Source organism: Sphaerodactylus townsendi, linkage group LG06, assembly GCF_021028975.2.
Source record: "Sphaerodactylus townsendi isolate TG3544 linkage group LG06, MPM_Stown_v2.3, whole genome shotgun sequence".
NCBI lineage: Eukaryota > Metazoa > Chordata > Lepidosauria > Squamata > Sphaerodactylidae > Sphaerodactylus > Sphaerodactylus townsendi.
Genome location: NC_059430.1, coordinates 117,439,635 through 117,461,388, shown reverse-complemented (window position 1 = coordinate 117,461,388; position 21,754 = coordinate 117,439,635). Strand labels below are relative to the sequence as shown.

Here is a 21,754-nt window from a genome sequence, read left to right as displayed (position 1 = left end):
CAGCTCCCATCAGGCCTTTCGTTAGCTTCCGGAACCTGCTCCCGGAAGCGGCAAGGAGCCTCCTGGCCTGAACTTGGCTGGAGGGTCAGAAATGGAGGAGATCGGCATCCTGGTGGAGAAAGCGCAGGTGATACTTCGTGGGGGGCACCTGGGTCGGGGTCGCCGTGGCCTGACTGGGGTCCTGGGTTTCCCCTGATCCCCCCTGCATGTGAAAGGGAAGAGGGGCGAGGGGGGGCGGGAAATGCCGAGTCACTGCCTCACCAATCGGTTGTGAGTTGGGCCTCTGAGAACCGGCTGGGGAATGCCGGGCGATCTGCAGCTTTCCTTCGCTCATTTCAGCCGGGATCCCGAAAGGTTAAATTCTCCAGTGCTGTGGCCGTACTAAAACTTGAGCCATTTGCTGGGGCTCCTCAGTCTGCAATTAATTATTTTCATTATAGTCCGCCTTTCTCATTAGGATCCAAAGAGGATTACTAGTGTGAAAAATGAAACTTTTTAGTATATTGTCAGATGGCCAGAAACAGCTGAGTTTTCTGGGCTGTGCGGCCGTGGTCTTGTAGTTTTCGCTCCTACTGTTTTGCCCCCATCCGTGGCTGGCATCTTTACAGGCATGCCCCTGTAAGATGGAGGAACACATCTTACTGTGACGCACCCTTGAAGATGCCAGTGGTAGATGTGGGTGAAATATTAGGAGCGAAACCTACAAGACCACAGCCACGCAGTTTGGAAAACCCACAACAGCCAGAAAACTCACAACAGCCACCTGATACGAACTTTTCACTATATTGTAAGCCAGAATCAGCTGGCTGTTGTGGGTTTTCCGGACTGGGTGGCCGTGGTCTTGTAGTTTTCGCTCCTAATATTTCGCCCACATCTTCAGATGCATGTCACGGTAAGATGGAGAAACACATCTTACCGTGACATGCCCTTGAAGATGCCAGCCATAGAGGCGAGTGAAATATTAGGAGCGAAAACTACCAGGCCACGGCCATGCAGCTTGGGAAACCCACAACCACCAATTTGTCAGTAAATCTGTAAGGTGATGTAATAAAATTGGAAGCTCTTGGCCTCGCTGCTGATTTTATTTTTGAACCTCTCTACCATCAAATGTTTGTCTGGCAAGGTACTGCTGCATTGCAGTTGAAGAAGCGAGCTCTGGTCTGCAGATGGTTAATCCCAGCGAAACAAGGATCTGGGAGAGTCAGGTTCCAGTTTCCACTTGGCAAAGCAACCTTGGGCCTCTGGGGCACTCTTGGGCTTACCTACCTCACAAGGTTGTGGTGTTGCTAAAATGGAGGAGGGGAGAATCTTGTAAACTGATTTGGGACTCCACGGAGGAGAAATGTGAGGTATAAATGGAGTAATAAATGAATGATATGCTCCTGGACACTTGTATATATTATCTAATGGCTCTGGTTCAGAAGTAGAAAATTTGCTTTGCATGCCTAAGGTCCCAGGTTCGATTCCTGGAATCGTCAGTTACAAGAATTACACAGAGTGTGATATTAAGGTCTGCTTGAGATCTCGTGTAAGAGCATAAGAAAGAGCTTGCTGGATCAGACCAGAGTCCATCTAGTCCAGCACTCTGTTACTTGCAGTGGCCCACCAGATGCCTTTGGGAGCTCACATGCAGGATGTGAAAGCAATGGCCTGCTGCTGCTGCTGCTCCCAAGCACCTGGTCTGCTAAGGCATTTTCAATCTCAGATCAAGGACGATCAAGATTGGTCCAAGCCCCTTTTAAAGCTATCCAGGTTAGTTGCCATCACCACTTCCTGTGGCAGCATATTCCAAACACCGATCACGCGTTGCATGAAGAATTGTTTCCTTTTGTTAGTCCTAATTCTTCCCCCCCAGCATTTTCAATGTATGCCCCCTGGTTCTAGTATTGTGATAAATAGACTAGTATTATGTGTAAACAGACAACCCAGACTTTGATAGCCTTCTTCAAAGAATCTGGTATTTTTTGTACCAACCAGTTAACACAGAGACCCCTCTTGAATTTATGTGTTGTGAATTTTAAGGCCGATCTTATTATCGAGATTTTCAGAGCAGCGTTCAAGGAAACACATGGATCAGGTTGCAGGAAACTTGATCACATGGCCAGACTGTGTATTAAATCTAAATGGGTCTGCCTAGTGCCTTTTTATCCCACCCTTTTACCCTTTCTGACTTTTTTCAATTTATCATGATAGTTCTGTGAGATAGAATTAAACTGAGGGTGTTGTGTCATAGTGGGGATTTGAAAGCTGGGCTTTATGTATTTGTTTACTTTATTTATATCCTGCCTTTTTCTCTAATGGGCCCCCAAAGCGGCTTACATTATTCTCCTCTCCCCTGTTTTATCCTCACAACAACAACACTGTGAGGTAGGTTGGACTGGCCCAAGGTCACCCAGCCAGCATCCACGACTGGGGTTTCAGGTCAGGTCCCCCAGATCTTGGGTCCAGCATTCTAACCCAGGGGTGTCAAATTTGTTACAACGGCTGGATATGACATGAATGTGACCTGGTCAGGATGGACCTGGGAGGTCTGGCTGCCTCAGCTGGACACTGGAGGATGCTTTGAGAGATCTTATCAGGCCTATGAGCCAGGTGAAGCAAACCCCTCCCCCACTCCCGATCTGGCCTGGCAAGCCAGGCTTGCCAAGTGGCGTATCTAGGGAGGGGTGAGGGGGTCATTTGACTCAGGCACCATCCGCCTGTTTCACATGGGGGCACATGTTGATCCCCCATGCCCATCCCATGGCCAAACTCCCCACCACCACTGCAACTCCCCCCTCCCTGGGGCATGCTCCAGAGCCCCTCGCTGTCTTCTCCCTGCTCAGACTTTCAGGGGACTTTCCAAAGGCCCCATTGCACATGTGCTTCCTCAGCTGGAAGAGAAGGAGGCTGCCTCCCCCTGGCTGCTTTTTGGACTCCACAGCCTCGCAACAAAGGAAGCCCCAGCAGCAGGCAAGGCCCACAGGATGAGGCAGCCCAAACTTCCATTCAGCCAGGAGGAGGCCAGCTACACCACCCCACTTGCTCACCTACCTGCCCGCCTTCGAGCGAGCCACAGGCACTGAGTGGGTGCAGAATGCAGCCTCGGGCCCGGCAGAAGGGATGGCCGGTGGGGGAGTTTAGTGGAGGGCCAGGGAGTTCAGTTGAGGGCTGGGTACCATTTTAGGGCAGTACGTCACTGGGTTTGCCAAGCCAGATTGGGAACAAGCTGCCGGGGGGGTGGGGTGAAGGAGGGGGTTGCCTCAGCTGGCTTGCGGGCTCGATAAGCCTCTTCAAGGGGCAAGATCGAGCCCTTGGTCTGCATGTTTGACACCCCTGCTCTAACCACTACACTATGCTGGCTCTCAGATCCTATACCCTGTCCCACTGAAAGATCTAAATGTGGTCAGTAGCGCTTCGACAGAAAAGAGAGCGTACCTATGCTTCCGCAGTAGAAAATAGTCTCTTGGTGTTTGGGGCTGGAGGGGGAAGAAGAGGCGGTGGCTGAATACGAATTCTACTTATATATTTTGGTGGGACAGAGTATACTTATCTAACTACTACACTGATTACTGATTACTGTGACCTTTAATAGGCGTAGTTCAAATACACAAAGGGTATAACATATGCAATGAACAACAAAATACTCTTTATAAATAACATCCAGTCATGATATTCCATATGATAAAAGAAAATGCTCATACAAATATTAAAATACAACATAAATAAAATAGCTAGGCCAATTAAAATAGCACATTATCAATATGTTCAACTGAAATGTAGATAAAACTCTTTTATAGCTGTTAATAAAATGTTAATAAAAATTGTTAATAAGTTTAAGTGCTAATAAAAGTTTAGATACTAAAATGGAGATCTCCTTCTTAGAGCCTGACAATAGGAACAGAATTTTTTGAGCATTATTAAAGGATTTTTTCTCCGTAATAAAGGTGAAAGAAATATAGTACAGGGCTCAGCAAATATTGTTGTTGTTATCATTATCGTTATCGTTATTATTAACGTTTCTATACTGTCCTCCCCCAAAGGGCTCAGATGGCATTCTAGAATAATGTGAGTTAACGTGAGTTAAATAGATGGCATTCTAGAATAATGTGAGTTAACGAATCAGGAGTCCAAGCCCCACATGGATATAGTCTCTCATGATAGGGCAGTGGTGGCGAACCTATGGCACGGGTGCCTGAGGTGGCACTCAGAGCCCTCTCTGTGGGCACGCGCAAACAGAGAGCCCCCCCTCCCCCACATCTAGGCTGGCCTCGGTCGCTGGGCTCGATTATTAGCATTAAACCTAAGACCTAGTTTTGGGGAAGCAGTGTAGGTAACTGTGTTAAGTGCTGTTAAACCCCACTGATTTTCATGCAAAGAACTAAAGTGCAATCCTTAACTGGGAATAAGCTCAGTTGCTGGCAATGGGGCTTGCTTCTGAGTAAACCCTCCTAGGGTCGTGATTCACCTGTTGGAAGAGTTGCATGGTTGCTTCAAATCAAAGCCATCGACTACCACCAAGCTTACTCCTGAGTAACGCACGCCTCGGAGCCAACCATTTTTTCTAAACTAAAACCTAAGTATTCAGGGTTGCCGTGTTGGTGGCACTTTGAGATAAATAAGTGGGTTTTGGGTTGCAATTTGAGCACTTGGTCTCGAAAAGGTTCGCTATCACTGTGATAGGGGATATGTAAATATCTACCAGAGAGAACACTGGAAGGAAAAGCATCCATGCGTGCTAAAGTAAAAGCCCTTCTTTGGGCAGGAACTTCAAGGAAATAAAAATATTGGGCCAACGACCCAGTTGATTCTGAATGTCAGTAAAGGCAGGAGAACACACAAATGGCTGAGCAGGAAAGAGTTTTTGATGCTCCTGGTCCAATAATAGCTGTTTAATAGATCTAAATATATCTCTTTCATCAGAGTGTGATAATGAATCAAAAGCAATTCCAACCTGAGTTAATTTTAGCATGATTTCTTGAGGCCATTTGGACCAGTAAGAATCACTCTTTAGGAAATCCAGTAAGTTTATATCATTTCTAAAATGTCTTTCCAGCCAATATTTAAAAGTGGCAATCCAAGCCATAACTTCAGCAGAGCTTTGGCCTAATTCAGCACGCACGGTCAAGTAAGGGACGCAGTTTGGAACTCCTAAGATTTGTCTAAAGAAAGAAGCTTGCGTGCTTTCATCCCAGTTGTCACCTGGACTGGGATGCAATATAAAATTTGAGAGAGAAACTTTGCTTTGAATATTGGGATTGCTGCTGGGACAAACTGATTATCTTTTAAGAAAAAGAACTGTTTTATTTGTTTTGTATACTTATTTAATTCCCACATCCTAGTGGCTGTATGAGTGTTTTTACTCCCTAGTCACTCACTTTACACATTGGTGATCTTATTTGTTGGCAAGAATTCTCAGTTTATAGACTCCTATTTATTTTTCCCCTTTGTTTATACTTAAGTTTGCTAAAAAGAATTAAACCCCCCCCCCCACCTTTGTGTGACTGACTTGGAGTTGATTCTTGTACTTTTGTTTTTTCATAGGCTCATTCCGCACATGCAGAATAATGCACTTTCAAACTGCTTTCAATGCTCTTTGAAGCTGTGCGGAATAGCAAAATCCACTTGCAAACAGTTGTGAAAGTGGTTTGAAAACGCATTATTTTGCGTGTGCGAAAGGGGCCATAATTTGCAGTGAAATGCAGTTGCTCATCTTCAAAGCCTTCCTAGCTAAGCGCACATGCAAGAGGGTTTTTTTTCTCATTTCTTTTTGATGTCTCCTTTCTTGATACTAGGATGAAATTCCTGCTCTGAACATCTCCAGGCCACAGACTGGCCTTTCCTTCTTAGTTCCAGAAGCTGAGGATGTAGAAGATCTCTACAGTCGTTACAAGGTGAGCTAACTGATTATCTTACACATTTGTGGAGTTGCAGCCACGCAGGAGGGCTCTTGTATTGTTGTCACTTTGGCTATATCTGATGCTGTCCAGAGCATTCAGGAACTCTCTCGTGGCATTGTAAAAAAAAACAGCGGATGCCTAGTGGTCTGGTAAACCTGTGAGTCCATACAAAAAGCATAAGCATAAGCATTTTATTAAGACTTGCCAGCTTTAAAAACTCCTTGCTCCATGTAGCATGTTTAAAGAAGCAGGAAACACAACACAAAACACAAAACATCCATACTACATCAAGGGAAAGCAACCAGCCGCAGCAGCTTCTTGCGCACCCATCCTTGCCTGGGGACCGGGAACCGGGAAGCTAAAGCCTAATGGCTTGAAGTTGTCAGTGGCGTTGTTAAGGGCCGTAGTTTACAGTTGGGGGGGGGGGGGGGAGATGTTACCGAGGCCTTGCGGGAACCTCCGATGAAACCGGGACTCGCTTGCCGCTCTTTAGTTTGAAACTCCTGCGCCTCCTGGCCGGCTACAATGACTCACGGCTCCATGCAGCGCCCTCCCAAGCTTTGGAGAATTGAGAAGGCCGCCCTCACCGTCTCTCCCAAGCCCGCCTGCCATCTCTCCGTCTCTCCCAAGCCCGCCCTCACCGTCTCTCCCAAGCCCGCTTTCTTGAGCTTAGAAGCCCTCCAGTTTCGAGCCCCCAATAAGGAAATTGAGGAGAAACTGCAAAACTCCGACACTCCGCTGCTTACGGAGCGTCTTGCCCCACCGGAATCCCCACTGGAGAGTTTGAAACATGTAGTTGTATTTCTTGCCTTTCCCATCCCAGCCCCTTTCCCCGTGCATTTCAAGACTCATCTTTAATAAAACTTAGGACTCAGAGGACCATGCGGGCCCACTCTCTCTGTTGCAAAAGTTGCAGGATGTTATGATTTATGGGTGGATTGAAATTGTAAAAGGAACGGAACGCTCTGCAGATTTTGTGAACTGAAGTGCCATTTCTCAAAAACTGGCCACAGAGCAGAAATTCCTGTGGTGTTGAGAGAATGTGAGTTTTCACCTGAGGAGAAACATTTCTCTTAGGGATTTGAAAGGTAAAAGGGATAGAGGTGTCATCAAAGGCACTAGCAGTTTAAAAAACAAATGCAGAGACCTATAGGAAAAGAGTATAGATGTGACAAGGGATTCCGTTCTTCCTTCCATCTTCTGGTCTCTGAGCAACACGGAAATCTTCCTCTTTACTCTCTGAAAGTCTTCTTAATTTAAAACATTCATATGCCCTAAACCCAATGGGGGAGACAACTTTATAAAACAAATTAATAAAACAAACTTCCCAAACACTTCAAACCTGTCTAAAATCACATTACTCCCAGCAGATATTCCCTTTCTGCCAGGTATCAGATTTCTCCCCCAGATCTCTAGAACAGCTTTTTTGCAGTCTTCCTGGAAAGCCAGGAGAGTAGAAACCCTCTGACCTCTCCTGGGAGGCTGTTCCAAAGGTATGGAGCTGCTGGTGAAACATACTTTTTCTGCAGTTAAAAAAAGTGTATCAAAATTCTACCAGGTTTGGCACAACCTGTGTTTCTTGAGATCAGAGATTTTTAGTTCTCTCTGGTTTTTGAATTTGTCAACTCAGTGGAGCGGGAGGGATCATACTGGCGCATGTGTCAATGCCATTCTGTGCTGTGCGCTGATGTTGGAAGAAGCAGTGGAAGACGAAGTGTTCCGTTGTGTCTCCCCGTAGAAACTGCAACAGGAACTGGAGTTTCTGGAGGTCCAGGAAGAGTATATCAAAGACGAGCAGAAGAACCTAAAAAAAGAGTTTCTCCATGCCCAGGAGGAAGTCAAGCGCATCCAGAGCATCCCCCTGGTCATTGGCCAGTTCCTGGAGGCTGTGGATCAGAACACAGCCATCGTGGGCTCCACCACAGGTATCTTCTCTTCTCCATTCATGTGCTCAAGGAAGCCAGCGGGCTTCTCTCACTTGAGCCCTACCTTCACCTCTTGACCATCTCTCGCGCAGGCTCCAATTATTACGTCCGGATCTTGAGCACCATCGACCGGGAGCTGCTCAAGCCCAATGCCTCGGTGGCCCTGCATAAACATAGCAATGCCTTGGTGGACGTGCTGCCCCCTGAGGCTGACAGCAGTATCATGATGCTCACTTCAGGTAAGGGGATCTTCCTGTACTAATTAGAGGAGGGAGCCCTGCTCAGAGGAGGCATCCAGGTGAGCTGGTCTAGCTGGAGGAAGAAAGGGCCATTTGCTGTGTTGCTTTAGCACAGTGGTGGCAAACCTTTGGCACTCCAGATGTTATGGACTACAATTCCCATCAGCCCCTGCAAGCATGGCCAATTGACCATGCTGGCAGGGGCTGGAAATGAAGGCAATGTGATCCCATCCTCTGGAATTACCTGAAAGGGTCGCTTTCACCACGGCTTTAGCATATAGAAGGCTGAGCCCAGATAGTTCTGGGGTTGGGCTCAAAACAAATGTTCCGTTAATGGAAGGAGAGAAGGCTTATTTGCCTTCCTGCTACAGACCAGTGGCACACTGCTGATGGGGACATAAGGTACCCTGTGTCCCCGGGCACAAGCTGCCAAACCCCTCCCCACTTCCCGCCCCCCTTCAGACTGGCTCCTGCCTTCCCCAGGCCCTGGGAAGGACAGAAGCTGGCCTGCACAGAGGTGTGGATGGCTCAGGTCAGCCCAGGAGCTGCCCTGCCGCCGTGGTACCCATCTAAGCTGGCCCTAAGCCCCGCCCTCCCCCAACCTTCCTTTGGGCTCCCATAAGTGGGGCACGGGGGGAGGCGGTCATGCCCCTGGGTGCCATTTATGCCCCAGTACGTCATTGCTGCAGATCCCCCCCCCCCCCCGCCCCATGCCTTTCTTGAAGCTCCACTGTTCCTGCCCGAGGAGAACGTTTCTCTGTAGGATAAGTATTCAACAGAAACATTACATATCTTCAGTTCACTTGTATTGATTAAAGAATTACCGTAGCATCCATGCAAAGCTTCGGCTAACTTACATTTCCACTGGGATGCGGCAATAGTTAATGCTCTGAGCAGAGAAATGTATACAATTCAGTGAAAAATAGATTGAATCGGCAGAAACAAACTTTTACTGACCTTTATACTGCCAGCCCAGAAAGGCAATTATGTGCCAATCAGAGAGCTAATAAGACACATGACTCAACAAACTACAGTTATCCCTCCCACATTGTGGTGGTTAAGGTGTGGTGCCTCCGTGATCTGGAAATCCGTGTAAAATTTTCTCACCCTCCCTTCGCCCCAGAAAAGCAGTCTGATTTTTTTCCCCCTTTGTTTTACCTCTTAAAAAGAAACTGTGTATATTTATGGTATTAAACGATAGAACATGTTGCTATTATACAATACTATATATCAGTGATGGCGAACCTTTTCGAGACCGAGTGCCCAAATTGCAACCCCAAACCCACTTATTTATCGCAAAGGGCCAACCCGGCAATTTAACCTGAATGCTGAGGTTTTAGTTTAGAAAAAAACGGTTGGCTCCCTCTTCCTCCACCCTACCCCCTCGAACAGGGGCCAGCCTGCTCTAGCCTCCAGCAAGTCCCACGCGCACCGCTCTGTGCCTCTCTAGCATCTCTGCCTCCTCTGTACCCCCTCCCCTCGGGCAGCAGCCACCCGGAGCACAGGCACCAGGCCCGCCATCCGAGTCCTCCCTGCTCACCGTGGTGCGCGCATGTCGTGCTCAGTGGCCCAGGCCAGCCTAGATGTGTGTGTGTGTGGGGGGTGGGGGGTGTGTGTGTGTGTGTGATTTTCCACCCCCCACATGATGAACTCCGTGTGCGCGTGCCCACAGAGAGGGCTCCGAGTGCCACCTCTGGCACCCGTGCCATAGGTTCGCCATCACTGCTATATATATATATATATATTTATGTATTTCTGAGCTTCTGAACTCACTGCTGTGTCGTCTGCTTTGCCTTCACGTGTCGTCTGCAGTTTCCGCAAAACTCCCCCAAATTCCCATTTCTTTCGCCCACTCATGATACCCTGTTTCCCCTAATATAAGACATCCCTGAAAAATAAGACATAGTAGAGGTTTTGCTGAAGTGCGAAATATAAGGCATCCCCCGAAAGTAAGACATAGCAAAGTTTTTGTTTGGAAGCATGCCCGATGAACAGAACACAGAAAAATAAGACATCCCCTGAAAATAAGACACAGCGCATCTTTGGGAGCAAAAATTAATATAAGACACTGTCTTATATTCGGGGAAACACGGTACATCAAAACCAAGATGGGGAAAGTCACGATGTGGAAGGGATAACTGTTCAAACTACAACTCCCATCATGCTCTTTCTTAAAGGGAGAATGCGACTTTAACTCGCCTTGACATCCTTTCACTAATGCCTACGTTTGCTCTGACTAGAAATAGCTGCAACCCCTGCAGAGATAGTACATCCCCTGAACCCCCCAGGAGCAGCAGATCAGTAGACTTGTAAGGGGAAGCAGTGGAAATGCCTTCCGTTAGCGGAAAATGCAGTCTTGTTCCAGCCTCATGTCTTCAGAAGAGGGTGGCGTGGCGGAACCTGCGTTGGGGGGTGGTTTGTGCTGATCAGCCTTGCTCTTCCTCGTTCCTGGATATGAAGAAAGGAAACCTGGCTGACCTCAAGCTTCTGTGCTTCAGCTGGGGGTGGGGGTGGGGGGGTGGATGTCTTTTCTGACCATGGACATTTTGCAGTTATTTTTTTTAAAATTCTCCTCAGATCAGAAACCGGATGTGATGTATGCTGATATTGGTGGGATGGATATTCAAAAACAGGAAGTCAGGGAGGCTGTGGAGCTGCCCCTCACCCACTTTGAACTCTACAAGCAGGTATTTTATTCCAACGTCTAATCTTGGAGTCAGGAAATCTACCTGCATTGAGCGTAATGCAGTTACTGATGTATGCAGTATCCTTTTAGATATCTACCAACACCTTCTTTGAGCCACTTGCTGAGCAGGTCTGTGCCTGGTTGACTTTGAAGAGCCTGCTTATAATGGGGTGGTTTATCGTTGTCAGTTTTGCGTGATATTGTAGATTGTCAGTGACCTTTCTGAGCCTGCTGTGGTGTAAGGGAGTGTTACTCTGATCATCAATTGAGATTCAAAAAGTTTTCAAGAGCTTTACTGGAACTGTGTCATCCCAAGGCTCAGATAGCCAAAACTAAAGTTTGGCTCTCTGACCCCAGTACAGTAAGTTACAGAAAAGTTCAGCCCATAATCTCCCCACCCTCGCATTCCCGTAATATCAGCATTTGAAAGGACCGTGGAAATAGTAGCATTGTTGAGGACAGGCAGTTCACTCCCTCAAAGAAGGCAGATAAGAATGAACAGGAAGCTCTATTGACTAGTTTCCCACAAGCAGGGGGAGGCCTCCTTAGCCTGGGGCAATGATAATGGCTGAGCCATCTGTGGCCTTGGAGTTGATGGGTTGGCTGCCAGGCTGAGAATGGCGCAGGCCTGACATGTGGAGTGAATAAATCAAACATGAACAAACAAAGTAGCACTCTTCCGCCTTTGTACCTTTGGGGAACGATTTGTTTTCTGCCATAAAACCCTTGCACGCTACAAAAGATTTCAGGGCGTCAGGTGTAGATTCATCCGAATGGCCCAAGTTCTTAAATGTCCTGATTCATTGTTTTCTCATCTCATGGTTCTTTCAGATCGGCATTGACCCTCCACGGGGTGTACTGATGTATGGGCCCCCTGGATGTGGAAAGACTATGTTGGCCAAAGCTGTGGCCCACCACACCACAGGTGAGTGTGGGAAGGGAAGGGAAATCCAACGTGAACAGAAAAATGGTGTGGGGAAGAGAAGAAGAAGAAGAAGAGTTTGGATTTATATCCCCCCTTTCTCTCCTACAGGAGACTCAAAGGGGCTTACAATCTCCTTGCCCTTCCCCCCTCACAACAAACACCCTGTGAGGTAGGTGGGGCTGAGAGAGCTCCGAGAAGCTGTGACTAGCCCAAGGTCACCCAGCTGGCGTATGTGGGAGTGTACAGGCTAATCTGAATTCCCCAGATAAGCCTCCACAGCTCAGGCAGCAGAGCTGGGAATCAAACCCGGTTCCTCCAGATTAGATACACGAGCTCTTAACCTCCTACACGAGCTCTGCACAGTTCCACACCCATGCACATATTATGTCCTGGGTAAAGGTGCAGTGTAGCCCTGGTCCTTTTTTTGAGCTTTCCAGGCAACCAAGTAAAAGCTACTGAACCAGACATTTGAAATGAATAAGGGCAGCAGCTGCCCTCGGGAGAATCTCTGAGCACCATGAGGTGGATGAAACCATGGTTTGCAAAGTAGAGGAACCGGTGCTGATGCTGCCTTTTTTACCCAGCTGCCTTCATTCGAGTGGTGGGATCCGAGTTTGTGCAGAAGTACCTGGGCGAGGGGCCCCGCATGGTGCGCGACGTCTTCCGCCTGGCCAAAGAGAATGCCCCGGCCATCATCTTCATCGACGAGATTGATGCCATCGCCACCAAGCGCTTTGACGCACAGACAGGCGGTGAGCTGGCGACGAGAAGAAGGGGGTGCAGGGTCGCTGGCGAGGGTCTGGCTTTTAAAAGTTTGGGGGGAGGAAATTAGAGGTGTGCAGGTTTTTAAAAAAATGCCTTAATTACATGTCTGGAGAAAGCACATTTACTGTTACCTTAATATATCAGGAATATTGTTCTTGTGTTAGAAAGTCATTCCAGAAACATTGGAACAAACTCCCCATATTTAATAAAAAGCCAATCATGCACACCCCCAGACAGAATTGATGAAGGGGGAAACTAAGAGGAAGCGCTGGGTTTATAGCTGTCAGGCCCCTAAATCAGGCTGTTGGGGGAGGAGGGAGGGGATAGGGAAGAGACTTGGTTTCTTCAACCCAAAATCAAGGCCTTCCTCCATAAAAGATACTAGCCCTTTAAAATTTAATGGCCTGAGGCCTGATTCTCAGGGACCACTGTTTGATCCCTAGCAGCCTCCAGACACGATTGCCAGTTCTGACATCATTCCTGATAATATAAGAATTGGGAGTTGCGTTAGAAAAACCACTGAGGTGCTGGATATCGCTGACTAAACCTGATACTTTAAATAGGGGGCGTCTAACTGAGCCGACACTGTCTGACTGCCCCTCCCCCTCTCCGAGCCAATGCTGCTTATAGTGCTATATTGGACTGCCAAAACAAGATATTATGCTGCAAAGACAGGTTCCTTTTATGTCTTCTGTTACCTGACCTGGATGTGGCACAAATGGGCAGAGAGGGATTTTTAGCTTGTCTGTAAGTCATTTATTCCCCCATCACTTCCCCAAGACTGGAGGGGGAGGGTAGAAGAATAGCAGTGAGTGGGGGCAAGATTCAGCACCCCCTCCCACACATGTGCAGCTTCCCTTTTGAAAAATGTCCCATCTCCCTTTCACGTTAGGTAGCAAAGACGAGATCAGAAATCCTACGTTCTCTGCATGTGACCTTTTTAGATCGTTCAGTTCCCACTACATCCCCTAAGTCAGGGGTTTCCAACCTTTTGAGCCTGGGAGCACCTTTAATATAGCATAGCGGGCACAGCCACAAAACAGCTGCCACAAAATAGCTTCTGCAGGCGATGGAGGCAGCCCCATGGTGGCCGCTGCAGTTTACCTTCAATCACAAAGTGTATATGCCAGTGGTGGCGAACCTATGGCACGGGTGCCAGAGGTGGCACTCAGAGCCCTCTTTGTGGGCACGCGAGCTGACGCCCCAGTTTGGGCACTTGGCAGTGGCATAGCACCAAGGGGGCGAGGGGTGCACGACGTACTGGGCGCGTGCCCCTATGGGGGAGTGGAGAGGGTGTTTTGGGGGTAGGCGAGGGTGTTTTGGGACATTCCGGGGGCATTCCAGGCCAGGGCGGAGGCGTGAAAGTGGCACAGGGCGCACACGTGCCCCAGGTGCAGTTTCCCCTCGCTCCGCCCCGGCACTCGGTCTGTAAAAGGTTCGCCATCACTGGTATATGCCAATAAAGGCTTGGTGCTAAAAAAGAAGGTCACAAAGTGAAAATGCTTGTGTTGTGGTAAGCAGCTGCTGCCAAGGCAAATTTTTATGCTGTATTAAATTTGCGTGTCTCCAGTAGCCTTTGTGGGAAAAGCCACTCATGGGTCCACTCACTTTTATCTTATTTATTTCATTTTATGTATTCCCTGGCTAAAAACATTTGACTGGCACCAGCAAAGGTGCTGATGGGTGCCATGTCGCTCACAGGTACCGCACTGGGTACCCGTGCCCTAAGTATTGCTGTGTCTGCACAACCTCATAATGCTCTGGAACCCGTGGGTTCCAGAGTTCCATGTTCTCAGGCCCTACATATTCTTGTCCTGTAAGAACTGCAGGGGAAACTTAGGTGATGCTTGGTGATTTTTGCTGTAATTGGGGGCGGGGGTGGGGGTGGTTCAGAAGTCAGACATGTATATTCAACAAGATACATTTTGCATGTGGGGTTAGTGTATTTTTTTTCACCCCCTTTAAAATTTGTGCAGCTAATGAGTCCCAGGCAGCTTTGTTCAGAGATTTAGAGATTTCAAATTTGGATTAATTTTGCAAAGAAGAGGAGGAAAATGAGGAATGTAGAACATGGAGTCAGCTAATTGTCCTAGAGAATAGCATATACAGAAGGGAGAACCTCCAAACCTTTTAGAACTCTGCTCGATCCTTCTGATTACTAACCGTATGTCCTTTCCAGATAAAAACACTGTGGTGTACTAGATTCTTAGGGGAGTTCCTTATAAATGAACCCTTTGGTATTCTTTGAGGAAGTGTGGAATAAGCACAGGCCTTAGCTAATCAGGAATGTGAAGGCCGGCTTTCTCGCAGGGTGCCAACTGATCACGTTGTCGGTCTCTTTGCAGCGGACAGGGAGGTTCAGCGCATCTTGCTGGAGCTGCTCAACCAGATGGATGGTTTTGACCAGAATGTTAATGTCAAGGTAGGAGTCTTGAGAGATGGTTCATTGCAGCAACTTAAGAAAAAAAGTCCCGATATTAAAATGACCACCACCTGTAAAAACACCAGTAGCTCTGGAATCCCTTGAGCTATCACGGTGGTTTTACCTGCATTCTGCATGGTGGCCCTGAGGATTCTCCCTCACTAACTTTTTTTGAAAATTCAGATTTCCCAATTTTTCCAAAATGTCAGCCGCAGGTAAAAACACCTGTATCTCTGGAATCCCTTGGGCTATTGCAGTGGCTTTACCTGCATTCTGCCCAATGGCTCCTGAGGATTGTCCCCCACTAATTGGTTTTTCAAAAATCAAACCTTCCAATTTCATCATTTTTTCCCAGTCCCCGAAGGTCCAGGAAGTCGCTGCAGATGAACTCAACATTAAGGTTCTGTCTGTCTGTGAGCAAGGCATAGTGAAGCACTAGGCAATATTTCTAGCGTGTTTTAATGAAAGCATAGTTTGGTGGGTAGATCCCTATAAAATTGCTTCACCAGTTGCCAACATCTGATGTAGAAGGAAAACAACATTGATTTTCATCCAGTGAGACCCAATGCTGTTGGGAAAGAGGTCTACTAAGGGATAGACTTCTCTGTTCATTAGATGTGCTGGCATCCACTGTTTATGTGAATCAGTCATTAAAGTGTGCTTTGACCAAGACCCCTAACAGGATGGAGGGAAATAGGTTTGATAGGTGGGGAAGGACATCTCTAGGGGCTTGGAATAAGCATTTCTTGAACTGGAGACCTGCTTATTTTCTTCTTGGGTTCTCCTCCAGGTGATAATGGCCACAAACCGAGCTGACACACTTGACCCTGCTCTACTCCGGCCGGGCCGCCTGGACCGTAAAATTGAGTTTCCTCTGCCCGACCGACGCCAGAAACGATTGATCTTCTCTACCATTACCAGCAAGATGAACCTGTCTGAGGAAGTGGATTTGGAAGACTGTATCCATTTTTGTTAGAAGATTTTCACAATCTTTAAGAAAGGCAGCTTGGTAAATGGGGACTCTTCCACCCCTTCTCTCCCACAGGCTTCCCTGATCCCCTGTAGATCAGGCCTTTGTTGCTCCCTGTTCCGCTCTGTGCGCACTCTGGCAGTAACAAGGGGGAATAAACAGGGACTATAAAATAGAGATTATGTGGATTTGTTTAATCTTTAGCATCCTCTAGCAGGTCCATACATAATGGTCCATATATAATGGGGTCCTGCTGGCAATTTTTTCACCGTCTGCCCTCCCCCAAGACCAGAGGTGGGATCCAGCAGGTTCTCACCAGTTCCCGAAAGTGGGTTACTAATTATTTGTGTGTCCCGAGAGGGGGTTACTAATTGGGTCCACTTTTCCGTTAGAAATTCCATTAGGTCCAAAAATTATTTTTATTATTATTATTATTTTATTAGACCCAATGGTGTAACCCCGAAGGAAACAACATTTTATTATTATTATTATTTTATTATTAGACTTAATGGAGCCGCCAACTTGAAGAGGAAACAACCTCAAAGTCCTGTTGTTTTTTCCTATATGTTGGCTTTCAGTTAGTGAAGGTGAAAGCAGGGATAATTCTCCCTGTTGGGCTGTTTTAAAAACATGTTTTAGAAATATGGTAAAGTTCCTTGTTTAAGGAAAGTATCCTTCTTTTGATTTCTAGAAATCAAAATTAAAGTATTTTGAAGAGTATTAAATTATTTTGACAGGCAATCAATTAGAGGAGAAGTAGTTGTTTCTGTTGGCAGTAGACGAGAGGACTTGCTACAATGAGTTTAAATTATGGACAGAAAGATACCAGCTGGAAATTAGGAACGGGTTTTTTTACAGTAAGAGTTTTTTACAGTAACAGAGAAATTATTAATGCCCCGCACCCGGAATGCCTGGCCACGCCCCCGTCGTGCCCCACCCAGCCCCATTGGCACTACGCCACTGTTTGAATCCCACCACCATGGGAACCTGTTACTAAAATTTTTGGATCCCACCACTGCCCGAGACCTTGAGTTGCTTCTCACTTTGCCGATATCTTCCTAGGTCCTGTGGAAAGGACACCTGCCAGGGAGAGGAGGTCTTTTTGCCCACATGTTGGCACCCTCCAGGAGAGAGTCTCCTCCTGGGATGCTCACCAGCAATTGTTGGTGCTACACAATGTTTTTTGCCCAACCTGGAGACACACCTGCTGTCATAGAAATAGAAGGAGGTCTTCTGCATCAGTTCTGGATCCTCCCCACTTCTGTTGCTCATGGAGGCTGGATCCTGTGTCGTTCGGCCTGTAGTAGAAGCTTACGGGCAGTGTTCTCAGGGGCTTTGTTGACTTGAACGGAAAGAGAGCAGTTTGCTCCCAGAGGGTCATTAGGTCAAGCATACCCCTATTTGGAATGGATCCAGCTGGGCTCTTCTCCCCAGCACTTTCCTTCACTCCTCCTTCCAGATGTTGCTCGACCAGACAAGATCTCAGGTGCCGACATCAACTCGATCTGCCAGGAGGTTAGTATCATGTGGGTTTCACGGGAAGCTTACTTTGGAAACAGGAGGTTATGTCAGCTGGCCCCTTTTGGTAGTTTTTACAACCAACCTATCAGTCAACCTTTATTGGGCATTAATTATAGAGTTACATCACTCAGTTATAGGTCAGGAATCAACAACAAGACAAACAATATTAATGCTCAGATGTCCTTAGCTTTTACAAAGTTTGCTTTTATGCAGTTTTTGAAGCCTTTAGAGTTGTGTGAGAGAACAAATCTTCAGGGAAGGGAAGGCCAAAAATAAAATCCTGGGGATTGTGTCGTGGATCAGTCACCTCTTGTCTGTATGGGTGTGAGATAGAGTTGCCAGACTCCAGCTGGGGCCCAGAGATCTCCCGGATTTACAGCTGATCTCCACTGCAGGGGTTAGTTCCAGAGGTGGGATTCAGCCGGTTCGCACTGGTTCCGCCGAACCGTTAGCTAACCGGCTGAATCCCACCATGGCACCATCCCAGGGCGGCTGCAGATCAGGTCACCGGCACAGAGGCGCATGGCCCTATTGGTGGCCACCCTGGGGTGGTGTCATGGCACACAGCCTTCAAGGATGGGCCGGGAGGCCTGCTGGCACTCCAGCAGGCCTCCTGGCCCTCCCCTGAAGGCCATGCTGCAGCCGGCCCCCCAAAACCATCGCCTTCCCTCGCCTCTCCCCCTGCCCAACATCAGAAAGGGGGGGCGGGGGCACAGCAGGCAGGTAAGTGGGGGGCGGGGGCGGGGGGGACGGACCGGTGGTTGATCCGGTTGGATCCCACCCCTGGTGAGTTCCTTTGGAGAACATATCAGCCTTGGAGGGTGGGACTCTGGCATGATACCCCTCTGAGGTCCATCCCTTCTCCAAACTCTGACCTCCCCTGGCTCCTTCGCTAAAGTTCCAGGAAGGTCCCAACTCAGAGTTGGTAACCCTGGTATGGGAGCATTATGGCTGCACTTAGATGTCACGTGGCAGATGTTGGTCCATGGTGGGCAGGAACACAACGTGCTGCCATTCTTGCTTGCTCCCTTCCTGTCCCCTCTGAAGGGCAGCGTGGAGCTTGAGCCGCCCAGGTTGCAGAAACCTGTGATCATGTCACAGTTTCCTGTGAGGTCTGCAGGCAAGCAAGTGCTGGAGCAAATTGGGAGTTTGTTTGCTGCTTGCCATCAGAGATACTGAATCCCAGATAAAATGTGGTGTGTATATGTATTGAAGGCCGGAGGGTGGGTGGTGTTTGTGTATATGTGGTGTGTGTGTATGAGTGTGTGTGTGTGTGTGTGTGTGTGTGAGAGAGAGAGAGAGAACGAGAACGAGAACAAATTCCACTTTGCCCTGGCGTTTCATTTGGATGTTGCTTCTAACTGCGGTTTGTTTACAGGCTTACCACACACACAAACCTTCAGTTGCACTCTTGGTGTGTGGGAGGGGGGGGGAGGGCTGCCCAAGCACAGAAACATGCCCTCCAGGAACAAACTTCTGTTGTGTAGTTCTGACATAGATGTAAATGGGATGAGGAGGCTGACCTGTGAAGTCCCCAGTTCAAACTTTGCCTTTGGTGCAACCCCGATCACCACTCCTTTTCAGTTGAAATATGCTGAGGATATAGGTCTGTGGCGGCGAACCTTTGGCACTCCAGATGTTATGGACTACAATTCCCAGCAGCCCCTGGCAGCATGGCCAATTGGCCATGCTGGAAGGGGCTGATGGGAATTGTAGTCCATAACATCTGGAGTGCCAAAGGTTCGCCACCACTGATATAGGTGAAGCTATTCAAACCCTTAGAAGCTCTATGTCAGCATGAAGTATTCCTTTGTGCGTTTTATTGCCTTTTTCTTCTGAGAAACTCCTCCGTCTTTCACCCTTATAACAACACTGTGAAGTAGGTTAGGCTGGGAGTGATGACCCAACTCAGAACTTGAAACCGTCTCCGCAGGATTCCAGTCTGACGCGTTATCCGCTATCCTGCATTACAGGAGTCTATGCCTTCCTTTTCACAGGAGAGCCCGTGTACATGTAGGGGTTAAAGTATTGGGCTGTGAGCTGGAATCTCTGAGTGTCATTCCTCACTTTGACGCTCAGAGATTGTTGTGATACTCTGGGCATGACAATGGAAAACCACCTCTGAAGGTGTGGCTTGAAAACCCTTTGGGGTCACATTGACAGCAAAAAAACAACAACACCTCCCCCAGGTGAGTTTCTCAGTTGAAACACTCCCCTCTCTCCTCAGAAAGGCTGTCATTCAAGCTTTTATGTCTTCCTGTCACCTTAGGCTGGAATGCTGGCTGTACGGGAGAACCGCTACATCGTCTTGGCCAAGGACTTCGAGAAGGCCTACAAAACCGTCATCAAGAAGGATGAACAGGAACACGAGTTCTACAAATAAAATTGGGGGAAGCCAGATGGAGCTCGGATGGTTGTCTCAGTCCTTCGTGGGGTGGGGGTGGGGTGTTATTTTGTGTGCCCTTGGTGTTCCGAGGAATGAATAAACAATTACCCAGGACCTTGGATGTTCCCTCCTTCCATGGCATAGCAGATAATCTTTCCAGTCTGCTTCCAGGCTAGGTTAGCTTTTTCAGCCACGCTTTTATTTGTAGCTCAATTGAGGCCTCATCAGCATTATATGTATTGTGAAAATGTATTGGCTGCTGCTCCAGAGATCTGCTTGATGCAGCTCACTAAGTAAAAGCAGTACAGTGCTAAAATTAAGACCACAAAAATTATCAGTGTTAAAACTATCATTAAAAATAGCCTGCTCCTTCATTTTGAAATCTAGGTTAAAAAAATGTTATGGGGCTGCTGCTTAAATGGCAGTAAAATGGTATTAGGCAAGGCTCAAAGAGGAGAGGGTCAAGACCCTATTTCAGGGGTGGCCAACCTATGGCACTCCAGATGTTCATGGACCACAATTCCCATCAGGGCTGATGTCAAGTCAAGTAGCATTTACTGTTTGAGCCATTGGCTATAACCGTGGGGGCGAACCTTTGGCACTCCAGATGTTATGGACTACAATTCCCATCAGCCTCTGCCTCAGGGGCTGATGGGAGTATGAATCCATAACTATCTGGAGAATATAAGAACCATCCTGAAACTTCTGACACATCCAGAAATACATACAGTTAAAACATTCAGATTAAAAGAATAATAGAAACTTATCTTTTAGGTTCAAAATATAAATGATGATAATATTCCACTTTATAGCCGAGATTAAAAAATTGCCCCAAGCTTGAGGGCTGATGGGAGTAGTAGTCCATGTGAACATTGGGAAGCGCCATAGGTTAAGCCACCTGCTGCCCTATTTCATGCATAGGGGGGCAGCCTACTGGAGAAAGGGGGGGTAATTTTTTCTTTATGATACTGGTATGTTTCCCACTATGGGACAAATAACTATCCGCATGATGGGCGGGAGTTTACACACTGTATGAGAAAAGATGCGTAGGGGAGAAATAGTTATTACCAGTCCTGCTGCTTCAGAACACAAACACACACAAACTTACGATCACATTATGACTAATTTTACTAAGTGAATTGAAAGAAGTGAAAATAAATGCACTACTGTCTAAAACAGCTCTACGAACATCACGTAAATACAAGAAGTTACAAAAATACAAACCACTAACAATATACATGTACAGAAAGATACAATTGTATACATAGGAACGAACAATTATGATCTATGAGTTCTTTTTTTGTTTTGCTGTTGAATGAAACAGAGTTGAATTTAAAGATACAGTCGCTTTACTGTCAGCATACATGGAAGCACTTGGTGGTTACAATGGCTGTACACCTCCTTTGGGAGTGCAAAAAATATCAAAATAAGGCATTCCTAAAGGCGCCATATCTGATAATGAGATGTTTTAAATTAAGCAGCTCTTTCTCCAGTAGAATGCACTGTGACCCTAATTGCTCCTATGTATACAATTGTGTGTTTTGTGTTCTTAAACTGCAGGGACTGGCGGTCATTTTTTTGTTTTATTTGTTGAAATTGCTATTCCAATGTGCTTAAGTCCTGTTTGTAATAAGAAATGGTTATCCCTTCTATATTAGTTTCTCCAGTCTCCTGAATTGGGGACTTATGCAGGTTTCAAAATAAAGACTCCTAAAATAGCAGAGCGGGAGGAAGTCCATTCTCAAGTATCTCACCATGATAATCTGGTTTGGATTTGCCAGGAGATATAATTTTTTTAGCTACCAAATGGCTTGGTCCTTGGAAATCTTAGAGACAACCTCTCTCTCTCTCTCTCTCTCTCTCTCTCTCTCTCTCTCTCCCTCCCTCCCTCCTCCCTACCTCCCTCCCCTCCTCTCCCTTGTACTTTTACAGCTGTTTAGGATCAATGTTGATTCTGTGCCTCCACATTCCAAGCATCCCAGCAGTAGGAGAGAGAGTCACTTGATGAAAGCTACCCTGCAGTGGAGAACTCCTTG

The 21,754-nt window shown here is 47.2% G+C and overlaps 1 protein-coding gene across 1 annotated transcript; it reads left to right on the top strand.

Moving 5' to 3' along the window:
• Window positions 1-36: 36 nt before the first annotated feature.
• PSMC4 (proteasome 26S subunit, ATPase 4) lies at window positions 37-19,832 on the top strand. The gene is made up of 11 exons (XM_048499925.1): window positions 37-127; window positions 5,775-5,873; window positions 7,618-7,804; window positions 7,897-8,043; window positions 10,621-10,730; window positions 11,561-11,654; window positions 12,239-12,406; window positions 14,765-14,841; window positions 15,632-15,800; window positions 17,271-17,326; window positions 19,602-19,832. Exons 1-11 carry the CDS (start codon window positions 92-94, stop codon window positions 19,713-19,715), a joined length of 1,257 nt encoding a protein of 418 aa, XP_048355882.1. The 5' UTR covers window positions 37-91; the 3' UTR covers window positions 19,716-19,832.
• The last annotated feature ends 1,922 nt before the right edge of the window (window positions 19,833-21,754 follow it).

Bases quoted from the DNA above. Each gene is read 5' to 3' on its own strand.
- PSMC4 (XM_048499925.1), top strand. From the start codon at position 92: ATGGAGGAGATCGGCATCCTGGTGGAGAAAGCGCAG. The intron at 5,874-7,617 runs GTGAGCTAACTG...GTCTCCCCGTAG, and splicing joins ATCTCTACAGTCGTTACAAG to AAACTGCAACAGGAACTGGA. The intron at 10,731-11,560 runs GTATTTTATTCC...TGGTTCTTTCAG, and splicing joins ACTTTGAACTCTACAAGCAG to ATCGGCATTGACCCTCCACG.